This window comes from Sapajus apella, unplaced genomic scaffold (genome assembly GCF_009761245.1).
Source record: "Sapajus apella isolate SASKATOON/1434 unplaced genomic scaffold, GSC_monkey_1.0 scaffold29, whole genome shotgun sequence".
NCBI classification, from domain to species: domain Eukaryota; kingdom Metazoa; phylum Chordata; class Mammalia; order Primates; family Cebidae; genus Sapajus; species Sapajus apella.
In genome coordinates, this window is record NW_022436969.1 from 15,980,336 (window position 1) to 16,006,967 (window position 26,632).

Consider the following 26,632-nt stretch of genomic DNA (forward strand, 5'->3'; position numbering starts at 1 on the left):
TAGTTCATAGAAGATAGACAGTGAATGTTTCTGAAATAAAGGAATCAAATTATATGAAGTGTTTATCCTCCATACTGCCCACATATTTATGGCCTTAACTGATATCCTCAGCTCCATTCCCACCAAGGCAGTTGTTTTCTCTTTTCCAAGGCCGGGTGCATGTGACTGAGAGATTTGTGGGTACAGACCTGCTCCTGTCTAAGGCCAGTACAGGAGGGGTGCTCATATTGGTCCTTCTACTGATGGCCAACAGCTCTACTCAACTAGCACTGTCCTGTAGGCACAACAAAGAATGGCAAGATAAGAGAAGCTTTACATGTTGTCCTTCCTGACATAAGTTATTTTTAGAGTAAAATAACTATTAATTATTAACTCGTATAGCATGACCTAATCAGATGGGGAAATAATCTACTCTGAAGCATGAGTCGGATTGCAATTAAGGCTGTAGGGAACTTCATTCTAAATTTCCTGGTTGGAGAGTGATTAAAATCTCATCTATGGTATGGCAATAAACACATAATTTCATTTTTTATTTCCCCCAAAATGCAAAAATAAAATGGAAAGGAAGAAATAAGTGCACAAGAATGTTAGAAATAAATTCCATGGAGATAAAAATTAACAACTTCTGTCAGGCAACACAAGATGTGGATTCCATAGAGCCCTCCTGTCTAAATACCAAACAAACTCATCATACTTGTCCCGAATGTAGATATTACATTCACAATTTCATTGCATTTCTTGAGAGCCATAGCAACACTTGTCTTAGTTTGAAAAAAAATATAGCCCAGGTAAGGCGGCTCATACCTATAATACCAACAATTTGGGAAGCTGAAGTGGGAGGATCCCTTGAGCCAAGGAGTTCAAGACCAGCCTGAGCACTGAGTGAAACCTCATCTCTTAAAAAAAAAAATGTAAAATTAGCCAGGCATGGTGGCATGTGTCTGTAGTCCCTGCTGCTCGGGAGGCTGAGGTAAGAGGACTGATTAAGATCAGAAGGTTGAGGCTGCAGTGAGCTGTGATTGTACCATTACACTCCAGCCTGGGTGACAGAGTAAATCCCCACCTCAAAAAGAGAATAAAAGATATAATTTTTTAAAAGAATTAGGAGAAGGCATTTTACTTTTGTCTGCTCATTATAGCAAACTGATCAGCTGGGACTATTTGGGATATGGAACAGCATTTTAGCCACAGGTTAAAGAAAGACAGTTCTACTTTGGCATTTACTTAAATAAAGTTGTTCCTTGCTGAAAAGTGCAAGTGATACATATGGCACAGAGTAGGTCTTCTACAAATGTAAGCTCCCTTGCCTTTTCTTACATTCATCTCCTCTGCCCAGTAAAGATCATTAGGGAGAGCTAAGAAGCTAAACCTCCAAGGATTCTGGGGATGACGATGTGGAACAAAATCAAGATTTTAAAAGAGGCACAGGAGTTATATTAACTTACGCAAAGTCATATAGCAAGTCAGTGCTTTTGAAGAAAACTCCAACCCTCTCCTAATCCCTACCTAGTGATTGCAAGGTTGTTTCACCAACAAGGTTTGTGGCTTTCTTCCTAAGATCATTCAAGACCAAAGATAATGGTCAAAGAAGAGTATCCAAGAATATATGTGTCTAGCTATGACATAAGACGACAGGATGGTAATGTAGATCTAAATACCCCACAATACAAATTGACTCTACCTAAGTAGTTAAGTATTAAAAACATAATGCACTATACCTTCACCAGAAAATCATCATTCAGGGACACCAGGTGTTTTGACACATTCATCTTCATACCTAAATGTATTCAACTTTTAAATTTGGAAGAGATCAGAATTATTCAGATGAGCAAGATGGCCATCTGCTTTCAAGCATGCAGCTGCTAGCCTTTAAACAGCAACTTTCCATGATTCATAACTTATTCATCTCAGGATGCACTCAGACATCTGCTTTATCATCAACTTAGCTTATTGTAGCATTTTGCTTTAAAGTTTCTTACTATCTGCACAGGTAACATAGTGATTCAGTAAGTTGGTCTTTTTCCATAGAAAGAATCAACTGTTTAGCTCCCCACTGATGATTCAATGTTGAGATCATCCACATGCAAATGTATATGAAAGGTACATTATTAGTCATCCCTCTTTAAAACAAGAATAACATCAGTAATAGCTTCTATTTAGCTTACCGTGGGCTGGGCATTTCATCTTATTTTCACTACCACTCTGGAAAACAGATATTATGATCCTCATTTTTCAAATAAGCATATACGCAAAATTGGATAATTTACACAATGTCACTAAATGTGAAAATGGAAGAAATTAGTTGTTCGAACCCTGCCCTATCTGTCTGCAAAGCCAAGCTTCTGCAACAACCAACTTTGCCTCATATTTGAATTGCTATGGAATAACCAAAATATTCTCATCAGTTTTATAGAGAAGGAGAGACTATACTTAGCCAATTCCATTGATTTTCACCTCAGGAAAGCTCATGCCTGTGGCACATAGTTAATATAAATGCTTTGAAAACTACAAAGCACAGTGTGAATTTATTAGGTCTTCTTATTTGTCTAGACAAGTTTTGGCAATCCTGGCTGTCTATTCTTTTCTCTCCATCCCTGACAGCAGCATCCAGGAATACATGAAGAATCTAGGAATTGTACAGACACAGAGTCCACTTCTCTGCAGGAGAGAAGAGCATCTTCTATCCTCTAACTTTGAAGAAAAGGTATTGGACATACAGAAGATTCTTTCTAAGAGACCAGTTTTATTTAGTGCACATATTTTTTTGTCCCTAAGTCTATTATGCAAATTGTTTGTTAACTTCTACTTAATAACTGTGTTGTATACAGAAAAAAAAAATGGCCAAACTTTCAAATCCTGGCTCTGCAACCTAAATAGGTCAGGTATTTAAAGCCTCACTTTTATCATCTGAAAGGAAAAATATAAATAATGGCACCTTTTGCCGTCTTTTTAAAAATGATATCTAAAAAGACAACTGAATGACATAAAAAAATAAGAGTTCACTGTGTAAACAGACACATCAAAAAATAATTTGCATGTCAGGATAAAATTTTTGTTACAAAAAGAGAAAGATATATTCATACAGACAAAGGATATGAAGTTATATTCAATGTATCGGTAATGACTAGTTGAATGATACTGTGAGTGATTTTATGTTTTCATTTGGTTACTTATGCTTTCTAAAATTTCCAAAACTATAATAATGAAAATTTTCAAATGTTGAAATACAATTCAGTTTTAAATGATAATGGGAAATCAGAAAATATAGTTAGAAAAGAAAGACATGTAGGCAGTCAGTAGCCAACTTAAACCACCTTTAAAACTCTGCAGTTGATTAAAAAGCAAGATTTAAAAAAAAACAAAACCATGTTGAATTTAATGTAAAATGTAGTTTAAAAGTAAAACAATGGAAAATGATACAAAGTTTATTCTTGTTATTCACAGTAGTTATTTTGTATAAAGTTACTGCAAACACTTAATTAGATCATATTGAAATCATTGATCTTAGGAAAAATACAGGGTTAGTTTTCTATGAGCCTCTTTCACAACATTTTTTACAATTGAGCAATAAATACACAACCTTGTTTAATGTGTGTTTCTGTTTAAAGATGCCTTACTTAACACATGCTGTTGATTCACTAACATCGATTTCACAAACAATAGTACTATAACTCATGGCTGAATCAAGCTGACCTAACACATGTATATTCTCCATAAGGCACATCACAGCCTTCTTGTGCTTGGAAACACTATAGAACACTTTAGCGCTATATTCAAGGGTCATTTTAAACAGTGAAATCAACAAAAATACAAAGCACATGGCACTAATAGAGCACAGAAAGAACATTTGTTTATAGTATCGAGCTGGAACAAAGAGAGACTGTTCAACCTTAGCTGGAAACGTGTTAGGTGGCTCAAATTTTCTGCTACTCTGCACATGCCCCACAATGACAGCAAAACTGCTGCAATGATTTGGGGGTTACAAATAAATTTTAGGGAGTGGGTAAATTTACAAATATGATATTCACAAATAATGAGGATCCACCATATTATTCAAACACTAATCAAAAGAAAGTTAGTCCTAGTCAACATAGCACTGGAAGTCCTAGCCAGAGCAATCAGTCAAGAGAAAGAAATAAAAGACATCAAACAGGAGGAAAGTAAGCCAAACTCTCTCTGTTTGCTCACAATATGATTTTATTCCTAGAACATCCTGTAGTCTCTGCCCAAATGCTTCTAGTTCTGATAAACAACACCAGATAAGTTCAGGATACAAAATTAATGTACGAAAACCAGTAGCATCTCTATACACCAATAACCTCAAAGCTGAGAGCCAAATTGAGAATGCAATCCCATTCACAATAGATACAAAAAAGAATAAAATACCTAGGAACACAGCTAACCAGGGAGGTAAAAGAACCCTATAATAAGAATTATAAAGCACTGCTCAAATAAATCAGAGATGATACAAACAAATGGAAAAAATTTCATGCTCAAGAATACGAAGAACCAATACTGTTAAAATGGCCATATTGCCCAAAGCGATTTACAGATTCAGTGCTATTCCTATCAAACTACCAATGACATTCTTCTTGGAATTAGAAAAAAAAAAAACTATTTTAAAACTCATATGAAACAAACAAGAAAAAAACATCCTGAATAGCCAAGGCAATCCTCAGCAAAAAGAACAAAGCAGGAGGTATCACATTACTCAACTTCAAACTATACTACAAGGCTGCATTAACCAAAGCAGCATGATACTGGTACAAAAACAGACACATAGACCAATGGAACAGAATAGAGAGCCTAGAAATATTACTGCACACCTACCACCATCTGATCTTCAACAAAGTTGGCAAAAACAAGCAATGAGGAAAGGACTTTCTATTCAATAAATGGTGCTGGGATGGTTGGCTAGCCATATGTGGAAGATTGAAACTAGATCCTTTCCTTATGCCATATAAAAAATCAACTCAAAATGGATTAATGACTTAAATGTAAAACTATAAAAACCCTGGAAAATAACTTAGGAAATACCATTCAGGACATAGGCCCTGGGAAAGATTTCATGAACAAGAATCCAAAAGCAATTGCAACAAAACCATAAATTGACAAATAAGACCTAGTTAAATTAAAGAGCTTCTGCACAGCAAAAGATTCTATCAATATAGTAAACCGACAATGGGAGAGAAATATTTACGAACTATGCATCCAACAAAGGTCTAATATCAAGAATCTATAAGGAACTTAAACAAATTCACAAGCAAAAAATAAACAACCTCGATAAAAAGTGGGCAAAGGACATTAACAGACACTTTCAGAAGAAGACATGCACATGGCTAACAAACATATTTTTAAAATGCTCAACATCACTAATTGTTAGAGAAATGCAAATCACAACCACAATGACATACCATTTCACAGCAATCAGAGTGACTATTCTTAAAAAGCCAAAAAATAGCAGATGCTGGTGATGTTTCAGAGAAAAGGGAATGCTCATCCACTCCTAGTGGGAGTGTAAATTTGTTCAGCCATCATGGAAAGTAGTTTGGTGATTTCTCAAGGAACTTAAAACGGAATTACTATTTGACCCAACAATCCTATTAATGGATATATGCCCAAAGAAATGTAAATCATTCTACCATAAAGACACATCCAGGTGTATGTTTATCACAGCACTATTCACAGTAGCAAAGACATGGAATCAACCTAAATGCCCATCAACAGTAGACTGGATAAACAAAATATGGTATGTAGGCACCATAGAATACTACACAGTCATAAAAAGAATGTGATTATGTCATTTGCAGCAACATGGATGCAGCTGGAACTGTAGGGGCTAGAGCTCCGTAGATGCATGGATGGAGCTGGAGGCCATTATCATAAGCAAACTAACACAAGAACAGAAAACCAAATATTGCATGTTCTCATTTATAAGCGGGAGTTAAACATTAAGTATACATGGACACAAAAAAGGGAACAACAGACACCAGGGCCTACTTAAGGGTAGAGGGTGTGAGGAGAAACTATCAAAAACTGCCTATCAAGTACTATGATTATTCCCTGGATGGCAAAATAATCTGTACACCAAACCCCTGTGACATGCAGTTAATGTAACAAACCTGAACCTAAAATAAAACTAAAAAGCTCCAGATTTATTATCAAAGTAGCCTTCAGAGTGAGGTTACTAGAAATAAAGAGGGACACTCTCTAACAATAAAATGGTCAATTCACCAAGAAGATGGAACAATCTCAAGTATACATGCATCTAAGGAGAGACCTTCAAAATATATAAAGCTAAAAGTGGTAAACCATAATGAGAAATGGAAAAATCCTCAATTTTTTTTCTGGAGGCTTTAGTACTCCTCTCCTAGTAATCAATAGGTCAAGTAAGCTGAATATCAGGAAGGATATAAAAGAAATGAACAACACCTTCAACTAGCTGTATCAAAATGACATTTATAGAGCATTCCACAATGCTCTATAAGAGCAAAATATACATTGTTTTAAAGTGCATGTAAAACATTCACCAATATAGATCACATTCTGGCCTATAAACATCCCTTACTAAATTTAAAACAATTGAAACAATTGCAAGTTTATCATCTGATCATAGTAGAATGAAAATAGAAATCAATAACAAAAATATATCTAGAGAATTCCCAAATAATTGGAGACTAAACAACACACTTCTAAATAATCCATGGAATAACAAGGAGGTTTCAAGGGAAATTAGAAAATATTTTGAAATGAATGAAAATGAAAATACATCAAAATTTTTAGAAAACTCTAAAGCAATGCTTAGCTGGAAATTGTTGCATTATATGCTTATTTTAGAAAACAGAATTATCTCTTATAAACAATATAAGTTTTCTCTTAAGTCAAGGGAAAAAAAGCAAAATAAAGTCAAAGCAAGAAGAAAAACAGAAATAATAAAGAACAGGAATCAACAAAATTGAAAACAGGAAAACCAATAAAGAAATCAATGAAACTAAAAGATGTATCTTTGAAAAGATTTTAAAACTAATAAACCTGTAGCCAAACAGACAAAACCAGATAAAAGACACAAATTACTAATATCCAGAATGAAAGGGAAATGTCTTTGTCCATTGCTGCTACAACATAATACCTACAGATTTGGTAATTTACAAAAAACGTAATTTTATTTGGCTTATGGTTCTAAATGCTGGGAAGTCCAAAAGCATGACACTGGCATCTGGTGAGGATCATCCCATGGTGGAAAGGTGGAGGGCAGAAGCAAGCATATGAGACAGAATAGAAATGAAGCCAAACTTGTCAATTTGTCAGGAGCCCACTCCTGCAATAATGAAACCACTCCTATAATAATGACATTAATCCATTCATCAGGACAGAAATTTCACAACTTAGTTACCTCCTAAAGGTCCCGCCTCTTAATATTGTTGTTACAATGACAATTAAATTTAAACATGAGTTTGGGGGAGACATCCAAACTGTAGGATTCTACTCCTAGCCCCTCAAAACTCATGTTCTTCTCACAATGCAACGTATATTCATTTCATCCCAATAATCCCAAAAGTTTTAACTTATTCCAGCATTAATTCAAAAGTTCAAAGTCCAGAGTCTCATCTAAATCAAAGATGGCTGAGATTCAAGGTGTGATTCATTCTGAGGCAAATTCCTCTTAGCTGTGAACCTGTGAAATCAAAATAAGTTATCTACTTCTAAAATACAATGGTGGGACATGCATAGGATAGGCATTTCCATGTCAAAAGGGAGAAATAGGCCAGAAAAAAGGGGTAGCTGACCCCCATGTAAGTCCAAAACCCAGCAGAAAACAACATTGAATCTTAAAGCTGAAGAATAATGTCCTTTGACTCAATGTCCTGAATCCTAGGTACCCTGGGACAGGAGTTGGGCTTCAAGACTTTGGACAACCTTTCCCTCATGGCTTTGTTGGGCTCAGTTCATGCTTCAGCTCTCTTAGGTTGAAGTATTTTGCCTGCATCTCTCCCAAGCTGGCATTGTATGCAGGTAACTCTACAGTTCTGTGGTCTCAAGGGTGGCCTCACTTCCATGGATCCACTTAGCATTGACTAGTGAGGAAGTCTGTGGCAGCTCCACCCATGGGGCAAGTGTCTTCCTGGGCACCAATGCTGATTATGACTTTCTTTGAAATCTAGGTGGAAAAAGCCATGCCTTCACAGCTTTGTATTCTTGCACTCACAGAATTAGCATCATGTAGATGCCACCAAGGCTTACAGCTCGTACTTTTGGAGCAGCAGGTAGAGCTATACCTGAGCCCACTTGAGCCATGGCTGGAGCAGCCAAGGAGAACTATGCTGAAATGTAGGGACTAGAGACCCAAGACAACTCTGGGAAGCAAGACTGTAGAGGGCACCCCATGCCTATCCCCCAAAACCATTCTGTTCTCTTAGAGCTCTGAACCTGGGTTAAGAGGGGCAACCTCGAAGATCTTTGAAATGCCTGTGTAATCTTTCTCCCGTTGCCTTTATGGATAGCACCTGGCTTCCTTCTATCCATTGTAATCTCCTTAGGAAAGAATGACTTGGCCACAGCATTCTGGCCTCAGTATTCTCTAATAAACACACTTTTTCACTCTTTATATGGCCAGGCTCTTAATTTTTTCCATTTATTCTACTCTGCTTCCCTTTTAATTATAAATTCTGTCTTTAAGTCATTCCTTTCATCTTATGTCTCACTGAATGCTGTTAAAAGTAACCATGCCAGATATCCTAATTCATCACTCTTAAATTCTGCATTCTGTAAAGCCCTCAGGCATGGACACAATTCAGTCAAGGTCCTTGCTACTTTATGGCAAGGATGATTTTTACTCCAATTTTCAGCACCTTGTTCTTCATTTTCTTCTGAGGCCTTATCCTTTATCACCCATATTTCTACCAACATTTTGGTCACAACCACTTAAATAGTCTCTGAGAAATTTCAGACTTTTCCTACAGCCCTCTTTTAGTGTTCTATTCACTTTTGATGCTCTGTTTACAGCAATACAGACTTTTCTGGCCTGCTCCTCCAGATTCTTCCAGCTCCTACTCATTACTCAGTTCCAAGGCTGCTTCCATATTTTCAGGTATTTGTTATACCAACAGGCCAACTTCCCAGTATCGATTTTCTGTCTTAGTTCATCTTGTGTTGCTGTAACAACATACAACAGACTTAGTGATTTATACAGAAAAGAAATTTATTTGGCTCATAATTCTGGATGCCTGGAAGTCCAAGAGCACGGTGCTCACATTTGGCAAGGGTCACCCCGTGGTGGAAGACAAAAGCAAGCATGTGAGACAGAGAGACTAATGGGGCTGAAAGTATCCTTTTATCAACAGCTCACTTCTGCAATAACTAATTACTCACTCTTGCAACAGTAATTCACTCATGAGGGGAGAATCTTCATGACCTAATCATCTCTTAAAGGTCCGCTTCTTAATATTGCTATGTGGCAATTAAATTTCAACATGAGTTTTGGAGGAGACATGCAAATGCTAGAGGGGGCTATTAATATAGAACTCATATACATTAAATAGAAAATAAGAAATTATTAAAATAACTGTATTCATGAAAATTCAAAAAATAAATGAAATAGGCCAATTTATTAAAAAGCTACTGAAATTCACTCAAGATAAACAAAATAGTCCTTCATCTATTAAAGAAATTGAATTTGTGGTTAATAATGTCCCAATGAACAAAACTCTATAACCAGATGTTTTACTGGAGAAGGAAACATTTAAAGAAGAAATTATACAATCTATCTTATACAAGCAGAAAAAATTGAAATATTCCAATCTGTTTGTGCTACTATAACAAAAATACCTTAGACTAGGTAGCTTAAACTTTAGACATTTATTTTACACAGTTCTAGAGGCTGGGAAGTCCAAGATCAAGGTGCCAGCCAATTCAGTTTCTGGTGTGTGGCTCTCTTTCTAACTTGCATATGAATGCCTTCTTCCTGTATTCCCACATGGCAGAGAAAGAGATAATATCTCTTACGTCTCTTCCTATAAAGGTACTAGTCCCATTTGTAAGAGCTCCACCCCGATGACCTCATCTAACTCTAATTATCTTCCAAAGGCCCTACTGCAAATACCATCCCACTGGAGGTTAGGGTTTCAATATGTAAATTGGTAATGAGGGAATATTTGAAAATATTCAATATCTATTGATGATAAAATCTCTCAACAAACTATGAGTAAAAAGAAACTTCTCTAACCTGATAAAAAGTATCTACAACTAAACTATAGCTAATATCATACTTAAAGGTAAAAGACTGAATGCTTTCCCCTAAGATTGTAAACAAGGCAAGAATGTCTTCTTACTACTCCTATTTAATATTGAAGTAGGAGCGCTAGTCTGCACAAAAAGGCATAAAATTACTAAAGAAGAAATAAAACATTTTTCAAACAAAGTACCTGCCTACATTAAAAAAAATCCTAAGGAATCTGCAACTTAGCCCTTACAACTAGTAAGACAGTGAATCAAGAACGTAGAAAACGGGGTCAACATGTGAAACTGAACCATACCTTTATACTAGCAATGAATGTTCAGAAGTCAAATTGCTTTCAAATTACATGTACAATAGCTCCTCTCAAAAGATACACTTAAGTATAATATAGCAAAGTATGTAAGATCAATATGCTGAAAACTACAAAATTCTCATGAAATAAAGAAGAGCTAAATAAATTAAGAGACATATCTGTTTATGAATTGGGGCTCAACATAGTTAAGAAATTCATTCTCCACACACTGATCCATAGATTTCAGGAAATTCCATAAAAATTTAGGCAGAATTTTATGTAGATATAGGCAAGCTAACTCTGAAATTTAGATAGAAAGGTAAAGGAACTACAGTAGCCAAAACAATGTTGAAAAAAAAAAATAAATTGGAGGATTTAATCTATTTGGTTTTAAGACTTCCTGCAGGTTGAGTATCCCTTATCCAAACTGCTCAGGACAAGAAGTGTTTTGGATTTGGGATATTCTTCAGATTTTGGAATATTTGCATATACATAATGAGATATCTTGTGAATGGGTCAAGTCTAAATACAAAATTCATTCATGTTTCACATATATCTTATGCACATGGCTGATACACATATATTTCATATACATCTTATACACATAGAAGGTAACTTTATGCAATATTTTAGATAATTTTGTGCATGAAACAAAGTTTGTAAGTATGTGTGGAATTTTCTATTTGTGGCATCATGTCAGTGCTCAAAATGCTTCAGATTTTGGAGTATTTTGGATTTCAGAGTTTTGGATTAGGGAGGCTCCACCTGTGTAAAGCTACATTGATAAGGACAGTGTGGTTTTAATGAAAGGACACACATATAGATGAATGAAACAGACTAAAAGTTTTAAAAATAGATGCACATAAATATAGTCAGTTAGGGTTTGTTGTTTGTTTTTAGAAACAGGGTCTTGTTCTGTCTCCCAGTGTGGAGTGCAGTGGCTCAGTCATAGCTCAAAAAGGATTTTCTCACCCCATTCTCCCTAATAGCTGGAACTACAGGCATTTGCAACCACACACAGCTAATTTTTCTTCTCTCTTTCTTTCTCCCTTTCTTCCTTCCTTCCTTCCTTCCTTCCTTCCTTTCTTTCTTTCTTTCTTCCTTTCTTTTCTTTCTTTCTTTCTTTCTTTCTTTCTTCTTTCTTTCTTTCTTCTTTCTTTCTTTCTTTCTTCTTTCTTTCTTTCTTTTCTTTCTTTCTTCTTTCTTTCTTTTCTGGTAGAGACAGGATCTCACTATGTTGTAAATTTTCTAGGCTGTTCTCAACCCCTGGCCTCAAGCAATTCCCTTGCCTTGGCCTCCCAAAGTGCTGAGGTTACAGGCTTGAGCTACCACACCAGACCCAGTTATTTTTTTTAACAAGATGTAAAGGTAATTCAATGAAGAAATATCGTCTTTCTAGCAAATGGTATTAGAACAATTAGACATTCATATGCAAAAAAGTGAATCTTGATATACTTCACACTTATACAAATCAAATCAAAATGAGAAAACATCATGATTTTGGGTTAGGTAAAGTTTTTAGATATCACATCACAAGTACAATCTATTTTTTAAAACTGATTAGATTGCAGTAAAATTAAAACTTTTTGCTCTAAAAAAGACAGTGTTAGGAGAATAAAAAGCCCAGCCACAAATGGAGAAAATATTTGTAAATCACATATCTGACAACAGAATATTTTCATAGTATATAAAGCACTTTCTCAAAACTCAACATTACAAAATCAAACATTCCTTCAAAAAGTGGGTGAAATATTTGAACGGATACTATATTGAAGAAAATATACACATGGCAAATAAGCTACTGATAAAAAGATATATAACCTCTAGTCATTAGGGAAATACAAATTAAAACCACAATAAAGACCACTGTGTGCCTATTAGAATGGCAAAGATGAGGAACAGGTAAAATTCTTATGCATTGCTGGTGGTAATGCAAAATGGTACATCCCTTCTGGAGAACAGTTAAGCATGTACTTACTAAAGGACCCAGCAGTCCCAAGCCTAGGTATTTATATAAGTGAAAATCTATGTTTACACATATGTACAGCAATACTTAATACTGTTTCACTCATAATCACCAAAAATTGAATGCAACCTAAATTCCTTTTGATGAAGGAAGGGATGAACAGCTTTGGGTACATCCATACAATGGAATACTACTTAACAGTCAAAAGCAATGAGCTTTCCATATACACAATACACTACGCAGAGTGAAACAAGCCAAGATCCAAAAGCTACGTATTTTATGCTAACCCCTTAAGGTGATAGTAAGTGGGGTCTTTTGGAGGTGATTTCATCCCAGAAGTGGAACATTCATGAAAAGGATTGTGCCCTTATAAAAGAGGCCTGAGAAAGACCCCTGGCCCTTCTGCCACATTAGGGTAGAGTGAGAAGGTGCTGTCTATGAGAAAATGGGCCCACTCCACACATTGAATATGTCAGCATCTTGGACTTGACTTCCAGCCACCAGAACTGTGAGAAATAAATTTCTGTCATTTATAAGCCACTCCATCTATGGGATTTGGTTGAAACAGCCCCAGTGGTCCAAAAATTGGCATTATTTCATTTGTGCAACAGTCTGGAAAGGCAAATCTATGGGGTTAGAAAAGAGAGCAGTGGTCACCAGAGGTTGGCAGGATGAGGGGGAAGGGGAAGCGATCTGACTACAAAGGGGTAGTACAAGAGAAAAACTAGATTCAATGAAACTGTTTTGTGGTCACTACATGAATATATACATACGTTGAAACTCATATAACTCTATGCCAAAAAAAAGCCAATTTTACTGTATATGAATTTTTTAAATTATACACAAATTGAAGTTAAAAAAGAAAGACTAGGCTAACAGAAAAGAATTTATTGTGTTGGCAGATTGTAAACCTCACAGTTAAGACAGATATATAATTTATTTATCAATGTCTCAGGAATTTATTAAGCAGTTTATACAAATGAAGACAAGATATAAATACCTTGCAATGAATATTTTCTTATATATCTTTGGAAGCTCCTTCTAGAAATATTGGTACTAAATATTCTTCCAATGAAACTTAGATGTCAAGAGACTAGCTGTCTTTTTGCTTACAATTACACCATTTTTATTCCTCCAAGAAATCCTTGTTATCATACTTTGACTAATTTTCATGCAAGAAAAGAAATATTTTTATGTTGGTAATTCACCTAACTTGAAGGCAAATCAAGTATATATTAGGCTTATCCACAAGAAAGGTACACTAATCCCTGAATTATATACTAATCATGAAAGCAAGTGGGGAATGGCCCAGGGATAAGATAACTTCTCCCCTCACTTTCCACCTCATGCTGTTTTTTTATTAGCTCTTTCTCAAGGGAGAAAGAATTTAGGAAAAGGAACCTGATTGTTCAGAGTCTAGAATTCTTTGAGTGGAACCATGGCACTGAAAAAACATTTGGACTTGTGAACATATCCTCTTTCTCTTCCTGGAATTAGGCCAAGAAATATCCTGACAGTCCCTTGTGTATTTTTTCACCCTTACTACCAGTGGCCAGTGGTCTTTCTTCTTGTTCCACTTTGACTTTGTCTATAAATTAGTAGTAATTCATTGATTTTTCTTCACAATACCAAGAGCACTGTATTAGAAGTACAGAACTCCTCCCAGAACTGTTTTTCCTCCTGAATGGAAGATATTGCCATATCCACAGCCTAAATAACCTGGATCAGTTTCATATCATGGGGACAAATATATTTCTCCTTATTGGTTGTATGCTTCTTAGCTTTCTCATATTGCTCTTGAAATTTTCTATCTTCAGTTTATTGGGATGGGAGGAGGAGGAATAAAGCAATTTAGGAAAAGGAAGCAAGGGGTCTCATTTTGATCTTTAGCCAAAGTCATGTAGCCTAGCTTAGTTTATCTTCTATTTAGGTACATATGGTACTTAAAGAGAAATTAATATATATGAATACTTTATATCTCATTTAACCATTAATAATTTTGTATAGCTCCTTTAAAAGGAAGCATAAATAAGTGATGGGCTTCAAGTAATTAAGTCCTTAAAAAATTAGTAGTCATGCCCCTTACCTTTAAGGGGTTTGAAAACTGGCAGGCACAAAATTAAAACTCTCCTAAATTATAGTTGACTTAATAATTTAAAAAAGGAGGAAAAAATAGGCGTGAACTGCTGTCTGCCCTATGCAAACTGAAAACAACCCAAATACCCTGTCCAATTTAAGCTGTTTTCTTTACAATCTATAGACTAACTGAAACAAGAAAATGTAAGGATACATTATGCCATATGATAAGACTGAATCCTAATTAGGGTTAATAAAGTCTCATTCTAATTCTCCCTCATTTCATTGTACTTCTGAACTAGAACTTGTTCTACAAATATGTCACTTTTCATGTTTGCCTTTAAGGTAAAGAGCCAGGAGAATCATTCAAAGGCAGTCCAGTCATCTGAAGGAAGTTCAGAACAATACCTCAGGGTTCTTGCTCTCTTGCACTAAAATCCAAAAAAGCTACAACATATTTTAAAGGTCACAGTACCCACTCACCCAATTTTATGAATAGCTCCTTGTTAATTTATTGTTATATTCATCTTGGCTTACCTAACACTCTTTTAATAATTTTGGAGTGATCTTAACACATGACCCTGTTTCTTCCCTTTCTGAGTGTTAGGTTAGCTTGGAGGAAAGGGATAGGAGTGTATTTCCTTTAACTATTATAAAACATCTGGATTCCCAGATTATTATAGAGATTTAGAAAAGCAATAGGCAAGAAATGAGGTTGCAGTCTGAAAATCTGGCGGAGTTCAAAAGCAATTCATTTTTCTGCTTTTCTTAAAGAATAACACATGTAACTATATGAATTAGAAAACAAATGATCCATAGATGAGAAGGTAAGTTGACATAACATTTTTAGCACCCTGTTTTTGTCCCAAAATGCTTATGATTTTTCAAGAGAACCCCAAAATTGAAGAAGTGATGCAAAAGAAAAATGTTTCCCCAGAGGTTTTTGTATCTATCCTATTCAGGTCAATTTATGCCATCTCTGACAGTTATGAATAACTTTCACTTTCCATACAGAGCAAAACACTAATACAAAACTTGAAAGCAAAATGGAAAAGTAAAGTCCTATCCAAATTGTGAGCTCTTTAAACCAAGCCAGTCCACTCCAGAAATTCACCATTGTTCATCACACTAGCCATCGCTCACAATCTTGCTCTTAGAAAATGCCTAGTTAACCATAACTCTTGGACAACACCATGTTTCTCCCCTCCTTGGAAAGGAAAGGATATGCTGAGTCTCTAGCTACATCTGACTTTGGACCACAAAGCATGTACCCCTGAAACGGGCAAGACATTTTGTCAGGAAGAAAGGTTCTGGGAGAAAAAAACAGAATATGAGTTCACAAAACTCCATTTGAGACTGACAAGATTATCTGGAACCAGCCTCCCTGGGGATGGTAGAGTAGGATGATAGTCCTTAACTCCTAGGGTAATTAGAAGATCAAATGAGATAGCAGCATGAAACTGCTTTGTAAAGTGTTAAGTGCTGTATAAATACAGCAAAGAGCTATTTTCCAACTTCCTTGTTCCAGTGTTGATCGAATGTCCTTCACTACATGGAACAATTTCCTCCCTTGAGTTATTTGGGATGGGTATGGGAAGAGCTCCTGGGCATTCCTTTAAGGCGGTCCCCTAAGAACCACTGCCTGCGGTAAAGCCAGAGCCCACAGAAACTCATCCCTCCCTCCCCAGCTGGCATCCTGAGAGGGAGGGGGAGGGGACTGACTTCCTCTTCTCAAGTTTTGCTAATTGAATTTTTTGAAGTCCAGACTCCATTCTTCCCTTTAAAAAAACGCATTACGTCTTTTCTCCCCAGCCATTTAAGGTCCATGACCGCGGCAAATGCATGCCAATCTTTCAAGTTAAAGACCCCCGTAACAAAGCTAGAGAGTTCTAGGCCTCTCCAGCCTTCCCCACTCCCTGTTTTCCACGGCAGTCTTTAACGAAAACAGACCCTAAAATACTTTAGATCTACTCCTAGGAGCAGCGTCGGAGGTTCACAATGACCACGCTTTTCCCCGCTTCCTCGCCTAGTCTGGCCTCCCTGATACGCATCCCTTGCTCCAGTAGGGCGGACTCAAATGCCCACGCATGCACACGCCGGTAAGCCGGTCAACCGCAGACAAATCTGACTCTTCTCCAACTTGTACCCACGGAGAGCAGCAAAGGGACCAAGGTCCTTCACTGCCTGCTCCAAAAAGACACTGCAACCTCCAGCGCGCCGCAGTAGCTGCCTCTGTGCTGCAGCCTCTGGCCAGAGTGTCAGAGCTAATTCCTTAAGGAGTGTCGCTCCTCTGCCCTTCGTCCTACTCCCCTTGGCTTTGCCCACTTCGCCTCCTTCTCCTCGGAAGGCCAGGAGGACCCGGGTCACATTGCCAATTCTGCGGAGGGGGAAGTAGCAGTGAAGGAGATTCCCACGCAAGTAGCCCGAAGCCCACTACACTCTGCCCCACCGCTCGTCTCTCTCGCCCCTGTAGGTGCCCGTGCTGCTGGCCAAAGTCCCAGTTCTCAAGGCGCCTGAGCTCGGAGGGGGTGTGGAGGAGCCAGGCGGGAAGAGGAGCAGCGGGACGAGTACGAGGAAGGGCTGGAGGGTGTTAGAGGACAGCTGGGGCGGGACCGGGGAGAGGGGCGAAGGCGACGCGCCGAGGCACTCCCCCGCCCCCGAACACAGACAGGAACTCCGAAACGCGCAGATGGGCCGTAAGGTAAAGGCCTTTTCTCCCTCTCCTCTCGGTCCCCTACCCTGCTCCCCTCCTGGACACCTGGTGAAAAAGCAAGGTGCGGTGTACCTGGAGCGAACACCATGATTTCCTGTAGCCGCTACGCCCCTAGATTAAAAGAGAAAGACTGGCAGACGGAGGATGGGGAAAAGGCCCGACTTGGCAGTGTCCTGGGCAGGAGGGCGCGCAGGGCTGGCGGCGGGCGGCGGGCGGCGGGCGGCGGACGGGACGGTCAGCACCCCGGACAGCTCCCGCCGCGAGATGCTGGGGCCGCAGCTCCGGCCGCTGCGGCGCGCTCGGCCTCCACAATGCACCTCTGCGCCCGCGGCCAACGCGGCGATGGGAGGAGAGCTACTCCCCACTCAGTCCATCCCTCATTCCTGTGCCAGCTCGTCGGCGTACACCGCTGCTTAGGGAGCAAAGCACTTCCACCGCTTTCACGCGACGAGGAAGGACGGAAGAGGAAGACAGAGAAAGGCAAACTTCCCGGCAGGGGACAGCTAATTGCTTTTAATTACCTGCTGTCGCTCGCTCCCGTGGATATTGGACTGACATTTAAAATAGGTTTGTAAAAAAAAAAAAAAAAAAAAAAAAAAAAAAAACAACTCTTAAGAGCTTTCTTTACTCTCGAGGATGACTCTGAGTTCTCCGAGTTGGGCTGGCTTGAACAGAGGGGCAGGGCTGTCAAGTTAATAGGTCCTAGAGGTCCGTGAGTCCTCTCTCGCGAGTCCCAGTCCTCTGATAACGTCAGGAAGAGAGCAGTAGGGAAGGACAGAGTGACTATGGAGCACTCGAGGAATGTGCCACTGAGGAGGACGCCACTATCAGGCCCCACTCCCAGGTGGCAAACCCGGCTCTGAAAGGTCCTAAGCTTGAAGGTTCTCAAGGTCATCACTTTAGAAAAAGCTGGCCAAGGCAGAGGAAAGAGAACTCATACACCTTGTACAAGGATGAGCCAACAGAGGCCCCTGCAAGTGTGAGAACAGCCCTGAGATCAATCAAGGAATATCAATTCTTCCCCTATCCTTATCCAGCTGAAAACTGTCTGCATCCCCTTCCCCCACCAGGCACTCAGTTCTACCTTAAAGGTACTGGGACTGCCTCATGCTCACTTCATGCTCCTAATCCATTGCTCATTTTAGGTATCTATTACCTAAGTAATATTTGTGCAGTGTGTACAGTCCACACTAGATGTCACCCAGCCTGAAACAGGTCCATGTGGGCTACAAACCCAAAGCTAAACCCACCCAGAATCCTCCAGCCTCTCCCCATTTTCTCCAGCTAAATATGGTTTTCCAAGAACAAAGATAATCAAGGTCATCTCCAGTGTTTTATGGGGTTTCTTCACTTGCAACTATCCCTGGAAAATATAACTATTCTGAAAATTAAGTATTTCTTAATAATTGGTTGATGGCCATAAGCTCTACAGTCTTTTGGCAAATATAAAGCATCAAAATAGCCTTATTGGCACTGGTTTTGTTCAAAGCCATCTGATAAAATGAAAATGCAAATAGTTTTACAGCTTTTGAACTACAGTTTGCATGGAGGCATATGGACAGCCTCAACATAATACAATCAGTACTGCTCTTAGCACCTGGTTCAAAACAGGCTTGAACATACGGGCCTGCCCCAGCAGCAGCAAGATGCAAGTCAGCTGATGGGCAGGATGAAGTGTGTGCATGACAGGATGGAGTTCTCCCATTTTGCCAAGTTTCTCCAAAGGTGCTTCACTCTGTCTTTTTTGCTTCGTCCCATGGAAAGAGTAAAACAGCATTTAAAATAATTTTTGAATGAAAGACATTTTTCTTTTAACACACTCAAAAGAGCTCTCTTTTACAGCCCTTATGTTTAAGTGGGCTTTCATCTCCCAATACATAAACAGTTACCCATGATTAAGTTCAACAAAAAGCAATATAGTATAGGAACAACAACAACAAAATACTTGAGAATCGTCAGACTGAGACCCAGATACAACATCTTCACCATTTATTAGATGCATGACCTTAAATAAGTTACTTAACCTGTCCTGTCTCGTCTGCAATATAAGGATTAAGGTATCTTGAAGGTTTGTTATAAGGATTAGCTGTGAAATGGATTAATGGATTAATTAAGAGAGAGCACAGCCTCAATTACTCATTCCAGGAAATCACTGGCACCCTGGGAGTAGAGTACACCCTATGCGAGGGCAAACCAAATGTGTTAGATCAGTGCTTCTCAAACATTAACGTGCATTAGAATCCCATGGGGATCTCGTTAAAATAAAGGTTATGATTCAGCAGTGATATGGTTTGGCTGTGTCCCCACGAAATCTCAACCTGAATTCTCCCAGAGTTCCCACGTGTTGTGGGAGGGACCCGGGGAGGTAATTGAATCATGAGGGGCTGGTCTTTCCCGTGCTAGTCTCGGGATAGTAAATAAGTCTCAAGAGGTCTGATGCGTTTATCAGGGATTTCGGTTTTTGCTTCTCTCTCATTTCGCTTGCCCCTTGCTGCCACGTGAGGAGAGTCTTTTGCCTCCTGCCTTGATTCTGAGGCCTCTCAGCCATATAGAACTGTAAGTCCAATTAAATCTTATTTTGTTTCCGGTTTTGGGTATGTCTTTGTCAGCAGCGTGAAAACGAATACAAGCAGTTAGGTACTGAGATTCTGAATTTCCAACAAGCTCTGTCTATGCGGCTGGTCTACAGAGTAAACTTGGATAGCAAGGTATTAGAGGCATCAGCATTTTAAAAAGAAGGAAATTACTTGTGTCTTTCCCAACCTCAGAGCTAATCTTTTTGAGTTTCATTTTGTTTTTGGGTTTTTTTTTTCTTTTTTCTTTTTTTTTTACGGAGCCTTACTCTGTCGCCAGGCTGGACTGCAGTTGCGCAATCTTGGCCCACTGCAACCTCCACCTCCCAGGTTCAAGTGATTCTCCTGCTTCAGCCTCCTGAGTAGCTGGAACTACAGGGGCGCGCCACCACGCCCAACTAATTTTTTGTATTTTAATAGAGACGGAATATCACCGTGTTAGCTAGGATGATCTCGATTTCCTGACCTCATGTTCTGTCCGCCTCAGCCTCCCAAAGTTCTGGGATTACAGGCGTGAACCACCGTGTCTGGCCTGTCTTTTTGAGTTATAAACAAAGAAAGAACCCAGGTGGATTCCCATAGAAACCCTAGATAAACAGTAGCCAAAATGGTAGTAGAAAGAAAGAATGCCTGAAAATAGTCCTGGGGCTCCTTGGGCTATTTGATTAGTCTCCAGCAGCAATAGGAGGTAGTAAGAATCCAGCTCAACAGGTCAAAAACAGAAAAAAAGATAAAAATTGTAAAAACTCTTCTCAGCCCCATCCTCAGCTCTCTTTTCTGCCCTTCCTCCTCCCATCATCTCTTCACTTTTTTCTGCCCAACACCGCTAGCCAGAGGACAATATATTTCCAATCCAGTTTTTGTGTGCATATATTTTAGTCAGAACTTTGTTTTATTTCCAATAAAACCAAGGTTTTACAGTTTCATTTATTTCACCAGTAAATTTTACAGTCAACAGTTTTTCTGTTTTACAGTTTCATTTATTTCACCAGTAAATTTTACAGTCAACAGTACTATCTCCAATGTTTACTACTACTTGGTTTATTATTCTGTTAGTTTTATTGAACCCCAATAATGCCACTGGATTTTTTTTTTACAGGGTCTCACTCTGTTGCCCAGGCTGGAGTGCAGTGGTGCCATCTTGACTCAATGCAACCTCCACCTCCTAGGCTCAAGAGATCCTCCCACCTCAGACTCCAAAGTAGCTGAGTCTACAGGTGCACACCCCCATGCCCAGCTAATTTTTGCATTATTTAGAGACGAGGTTTCACCAGGTTGCCCAGGATGGCCTTGAACAAGCAATCCATCTGCCTCAGTCTCCCAAAGTGCTGAAGTTACAGGCATGAGTCACTGCCCCCCACCTTAGAATTTTTTATGTCTTTGCATCTTAATATAAATGATCAATTTAACAATAGAATGCCTGATAGCAAAATGAAGGTCTCCTTTTTACTCTACTAGGATAAGAACCAGATTCTTTTTGATAGACCATTTATCCAGTCTTATCCCACAATGAGGTTCTCAATAATATTTTGCTTTCTGTTTAAACACCCCCACTCAGAATGCTCACTCTCTACTCAAACAGTCCATTGCATTTGAAGACAGCCATTTATCAGAAAGTCAGCTACCACCACCATCTACCCCATTCAAACTTTTAGCACTGTCATATCTAGTCACTTTTGGGAATAGTGATAGGAAGCAAGACAGTAAACAAGCTACACCAGACACCCCAACTTTTTTGCTACAGTGCTGAGCTTATCAAACTGGGGCACCACTTCTTGAGATACTTAACAGAGTACTGAATGAATAAGAAGGCACAGGAGGAAAAAGTCTCTTGTAGAACCAATGATTTTACTAGGAGATTTGGGAATATTTTAAATTAAAAAGTGAGCATGGATACATTATAAGATAGAATGAAAAATTCACATGATATATAAACATTAAATTGGAGACCCTAAAGAAATCACAATAGGCAGATTAGAGCTACAACTCTCAGATTTCCCCAAATTTCTATCCATTCACTCTAATATTCATTTATTCTACTTTCTCTTTAGAGCTTAAGCAAATAAAAAACGTTGAAAACCCATTCTGAAACATTCCCACTGCCCCAGTTATTTGTAGCATACCTTGACTCCAGCCATTCCCTGATTCTTTCCACTCTGTCCTTATTTTAAATAGATCATTTAATCCATTACATTTAAAAATAAATTTTAGCATCTCTAAGGACAGTTGAAATTGGTTTTTAAAAAGGCATTTTCATTTTAAGGCATTAAGCTAAAATTGTTTCCAAAATGTCTTGGCTTATAGATTTCAATGATTACAGAAATAAAATGATGGAAAATAACTATTTTCCTTTTCTAAAAGCTGCTAAAAGATGTTGAATTGGACCTAAGGAGGACACAGAAGTGAAGTAAAACAGAAATATAAAAACAGGAATGACAGAATGTGGTATACAGAGAGATAGAAATAGAAAAACTAAATAAGGAAGAAGACATAGAAAAACTAATCTTTGTGCTATTGAATCTATAAAGACCTGAAAAAGTGAGGTAAAAATACATATATAGAGAGAAATGGCATGAACAGAAAATAAAAACAAAGATAGAAGGTAAGATACAGAGGAATGGGAAATAAAAATAACTTACTACATTAAAAAATAGAAAACGCTAAAGCGTATTGCAGGCTTGAAGAGTATAGGACAATGTCTCTGTAGGTTTGCATTTTATGAAGCAGTTTTTGAGTCCTGCTGGATGCTTTAAAAGAGAATATAAAAGAGCTTTATTTTCTGAAAGGAAAACATCAGCAAAACTTTCTTATTGAAAAAATTTCAGTATAATAGTTAATATTTTATGTTTATGAAAAATGAATATTTTCTTGAAAAATATGCCTTTGAAGACCTTTTTCACTACAAAAGAACTATGTACCTGTGCTCATTTTTGTTGCAAGGTTTTTCCCAAATCACCAAATGATGTTACTTATTTTACTAGATGACAGGAGATGGAAAATTAGTTGAAGACAACATTTAAAATAAAACCTATATGGTTAGTTTATAAGGAGCATAAAGCATTCAACTAACTTAACTTTCAACTCACATTCAAAATTATGAATAGACATTATAAAACTTTATCCAATAAACTCTGAATCTATAAATCTATGTTATTTATAGCTTCCACACTAAGTCAATTTAAGAAGAAACAATGGGAAAAATTAAAAGAGAATAATGTAAAGAAAAGAAGTGAAGAGAGAAGTTTAAAGATGGAAAAGGAATAAGCAAAGGAGAATGAAAAGAGGCAGGAAACAAAAAGAAGGAAGAGCATACATAAGGGAGAAATATATAAAAGACAGAAAAGATATATACTGAGATACTCAGAAGAGAATATTTTAAAAAATAGGAGAAGGCCAGGCATGGTGGCTCATGCCTGTAATCCCAGCACTTTGGAAGACCAAAGATGGTGGAACATGAGGTCAGGAGTTCAAGACCAGCCTGACCAAGTTGGTGAAACCCCATCTTTACTAAAAATACAAAAATTAGCCAGGCATGGTGGTGGGCATCTGTAATCCCAGCTACTTGGGAGGCTGAGGCAGAGAATTGCTTGAACCCGGGATGCTGAGTTTGCAGTGAGCTGAGATGTGCCACTACACTCCAGACTGTGTGACAGAGCAAGACTCCATCTCAAAAAAAAAAAAAAAAAAAAGAAAAGAAAAGAAAAAGAAAAAGAAAAAATAGCAGAAAGAGAAAAAAGATAATTTTTTTAAAGTATCACAAAAAGGAGAGCCTAAATACAATCCAAATTGAGAAATTGAATGCTCTTCTCATATCCTGCTCACTTAGGCTGTATGTTTGAGAGTAAATTTAATCACCACCTTTGGTAACACTTATCAATATTAAAGCAATTATTCAAAGCTCTGCATCTTTATTCAAGGGCTTCATGCAGAATTGGCGAGAGTCATGGTACTCTGCACAGGGATTTCAGTGTTGGAGAAGAACCGCTCTTTAGAATATGATAGCTAAGATCATTACAATAGTGACTAACTGGTAACTTTTCAGCTTCTATTAAAAATCAACTGATTACATTGACATTCTTTGCAACCTTAGAGTAGGCAAAGATTGTCTAGATAAGACACAAATAGCATGGGTCATAGAAGAAAATAATTGATAAACTGAACCTCATCAGAATTAAAAATTTCTGCTATCTGAAAAATGCTGCTAAGAAAGTGAAAAGGCAAGCCACAGACTAGGAGAAAATATTCACAAAACATATATCTGACATATATATTTGTAATTCTTGCAGCTCAATAAGAACAACCCAAATTAAAACTTGCCAAAATATTTGAACAAACACTTCACAAGAGGAATACAATACAAATGGCCTATAAGCACATGAAGACTTCTCAACATCATGAACCATCAGAGAAGTATAAATTAAAGCCATAGTGAAGTATTAATTACCTACCCAGTAGAATGGCATTAAAAAGAATGATGATGTCATGTTGATGAAATATGGAGCAACTAGAACTCTATTACATTGCTGGTGGGAATGTAAAATGTTTACAAGCATTTTGGAAAACAGTTTGATAATGTCTTGTAACATTACATATACACTTACCATAAGACTCATTAGTTCCACTCCTAGGTGGTTACCCAAGAGAAATGAAAACCTGTGTCCACACAAAGACTTACACATGAATGGGTAACAGTAGCTCTATTCATCAGAGCCAAAAAGGGAAAACCTGGAAGCCCATCAACCTGTGTATGGATACCCAGATTGTGGCATATACCTGCAACAACACAGATAAATATCGAAAGCATGCTGAGCAAAAGAAGCCAGATGCAACACAATACAGTACATGCCCTACAATTTATGTGAAATTATACAAAATGTCAAAATTCATAGAACTGTACACTTATAATGGATGCATTTTATTTTATATAATACACTGCTATAAAATTTGATTTAAATAGGTTTATAACACTATAACAATTTGTAAATAAAAACATGGGTGAGAATATCCTAAACATGGAATATTTTCAGAGCTAGCATTAATTTTAAAGGTATGCTAACTCAATTTTTCCTAATTAAAAAAACATATTTTTTAAATCTAAAATAATTTCATTTTCTTTTCAACATTTTGGATTATTGTATTTAGCCAATATGGATGATTGACAAATGAGTAAATAGATAACATATTGCAACTTATTTTAAGAATAATGATTACCCTTTTTCATTAATTTATTCAGCAAGCATGTATCGATCCCCTATTATGTACTACAAACAGTATTAGTTACTGAAGATTTGGAGGAATAAGACACCGGTGTATTCTCACGTAGCTTAGAGTCCAGAGAGGAGCAGGGAGGGAAGAACATCCAGACGCAGCTGAAGCCAGTAAATATTTATCTATGGAGGCGTCAGGTGGCATGATCACATGAAATCAGGGTACAGATGAAAATGCCACTAAACCCGTGATATAGTTTGGATCTGTGTCCCTTCCAAATCTCATGTTGAGTTGTCATCCCCAGCGTTCGAGGTGGGGCCTACAGGGAGGTATTTGGGTCAATGGGGTGGATGGATCCCTCATGCCCTGGTATTGTCCTCAAGATGGTGAGTGAGTTTTCGGGAGATCTGGTTATTTTAAAGTGTGTGGCACCTCCCTGACTCTCTCTTGCTCCTGCTTTTGCCATGTGCTATGTCTGCTACTGCTTCACCTTCTGCCATGAGTAAAATCTCTCTGAGGCCACCCCAGAAGCTGAGAAGATGCTGGCACCATGCTTGTACAATCTGCAGAACTGTGAGCCAATTAACCCTTTTTTCTTTACACATTACCCAGCCTCAGGTATTTCTTTATGACAGTGCAAGAATAGTGTAACACAGATCCAAATCAGGGATAGAAGGAAATTAAGCCAAGAGAAACTCTCTTAAAGGAAGAAAATAAAAGGTCATTCTGGACTAGAGATGTGATGTCAAAAGTTTAGTTTGATGAAAACAAAGAAATAAGGTTAGCAGGCCTGCAGGCAGGATTTCTGAGTTTAAAGTTTCTGATGCATAGCCCTTCTGAGTGACAGTAAGGTCTTGAGAACAGCCTTGCAAGTAAAAAGATCCATGAGAGTGAAGTTGTTGGGGCTGTTGAATCACCTTGAATAATGGTTGGGCACAGAGGTGGAGGGGAGGGAGGATGGTGAAACACACAGCATTCTCTTCTATGAATGGGGGTGGGGGAGGATAGTTACAAATATTAAGTTACTGCCAGGTAAATGTAAGGATAAAAAGAGTTAAAAGGGTTTTAAATAAGCTAACAATGTTTATGGAGCATAATAAAGTTTGGAAATTGAAATTGATGGTTTTCATAGTCAGTAACTCCTTTTTATACCAGTTTTTATAGCAATAGTAGACAAGCAGACTTCTAGGCTGAAATATATTGTTTCAGAAAAAGACTGAGCTTGATTTAGAAAATAAACACTCAGATTTTTGGCTTCACAATTTTAAAATATGAACTTGAAATTGGAGACTAAAGCGTTGAATGGGAAGCTTTTCATAACAGCCAGGGTGAGGGGTGGTGTGGCGTAAGAGGAGCGGTTAGGTTTTTTCTAGTCCCAACCTGAAGGGCTCAAAACATAAAGTGTCAAAGAGAAACAGGCAGGGGGATAAAAGCCACAACACATTGCCAGTTTTTCTACCCCAAAGGAAGAAAATATTGTTTTACTTTCTTGAAAAACTCATTCTGTGCCTCGGGGCAAGAGTTCTTTTTTTTTCTTTTTTTTCCCACTTTTTGCCTTTCCCCGGAGGTT

The 26,632-nt window shown here is 38.0% G+C and overlaps 1 protein-coding gene across 1 annotated transcript in view; it reads right to left on the reverse strand.

The window, feature by feature from the left end:
• AKAIN1 (A-kinase anchor inhibitor 1) overlaps positions 1-17,726 on the reverse strand; it is a 53,016-nt gene extending 35,290 nt beyond the window's left edge. Inside the window, exon 1 of the mRNA XM_032293293.1 lies at positions 17,354-17,726. Coding sequence (XP_032149184.1) covers positions 17,354-17,369 — 16 coding nt within the window. The 5' untranslated portion in view covers positions 17,370-17,726. The remainder of the gene's footprint in view (positions 1-17,353) is intronic.
• Between the last annotated feature and the right edge of the window lie 8,906 nt (positions 17,727-26,632).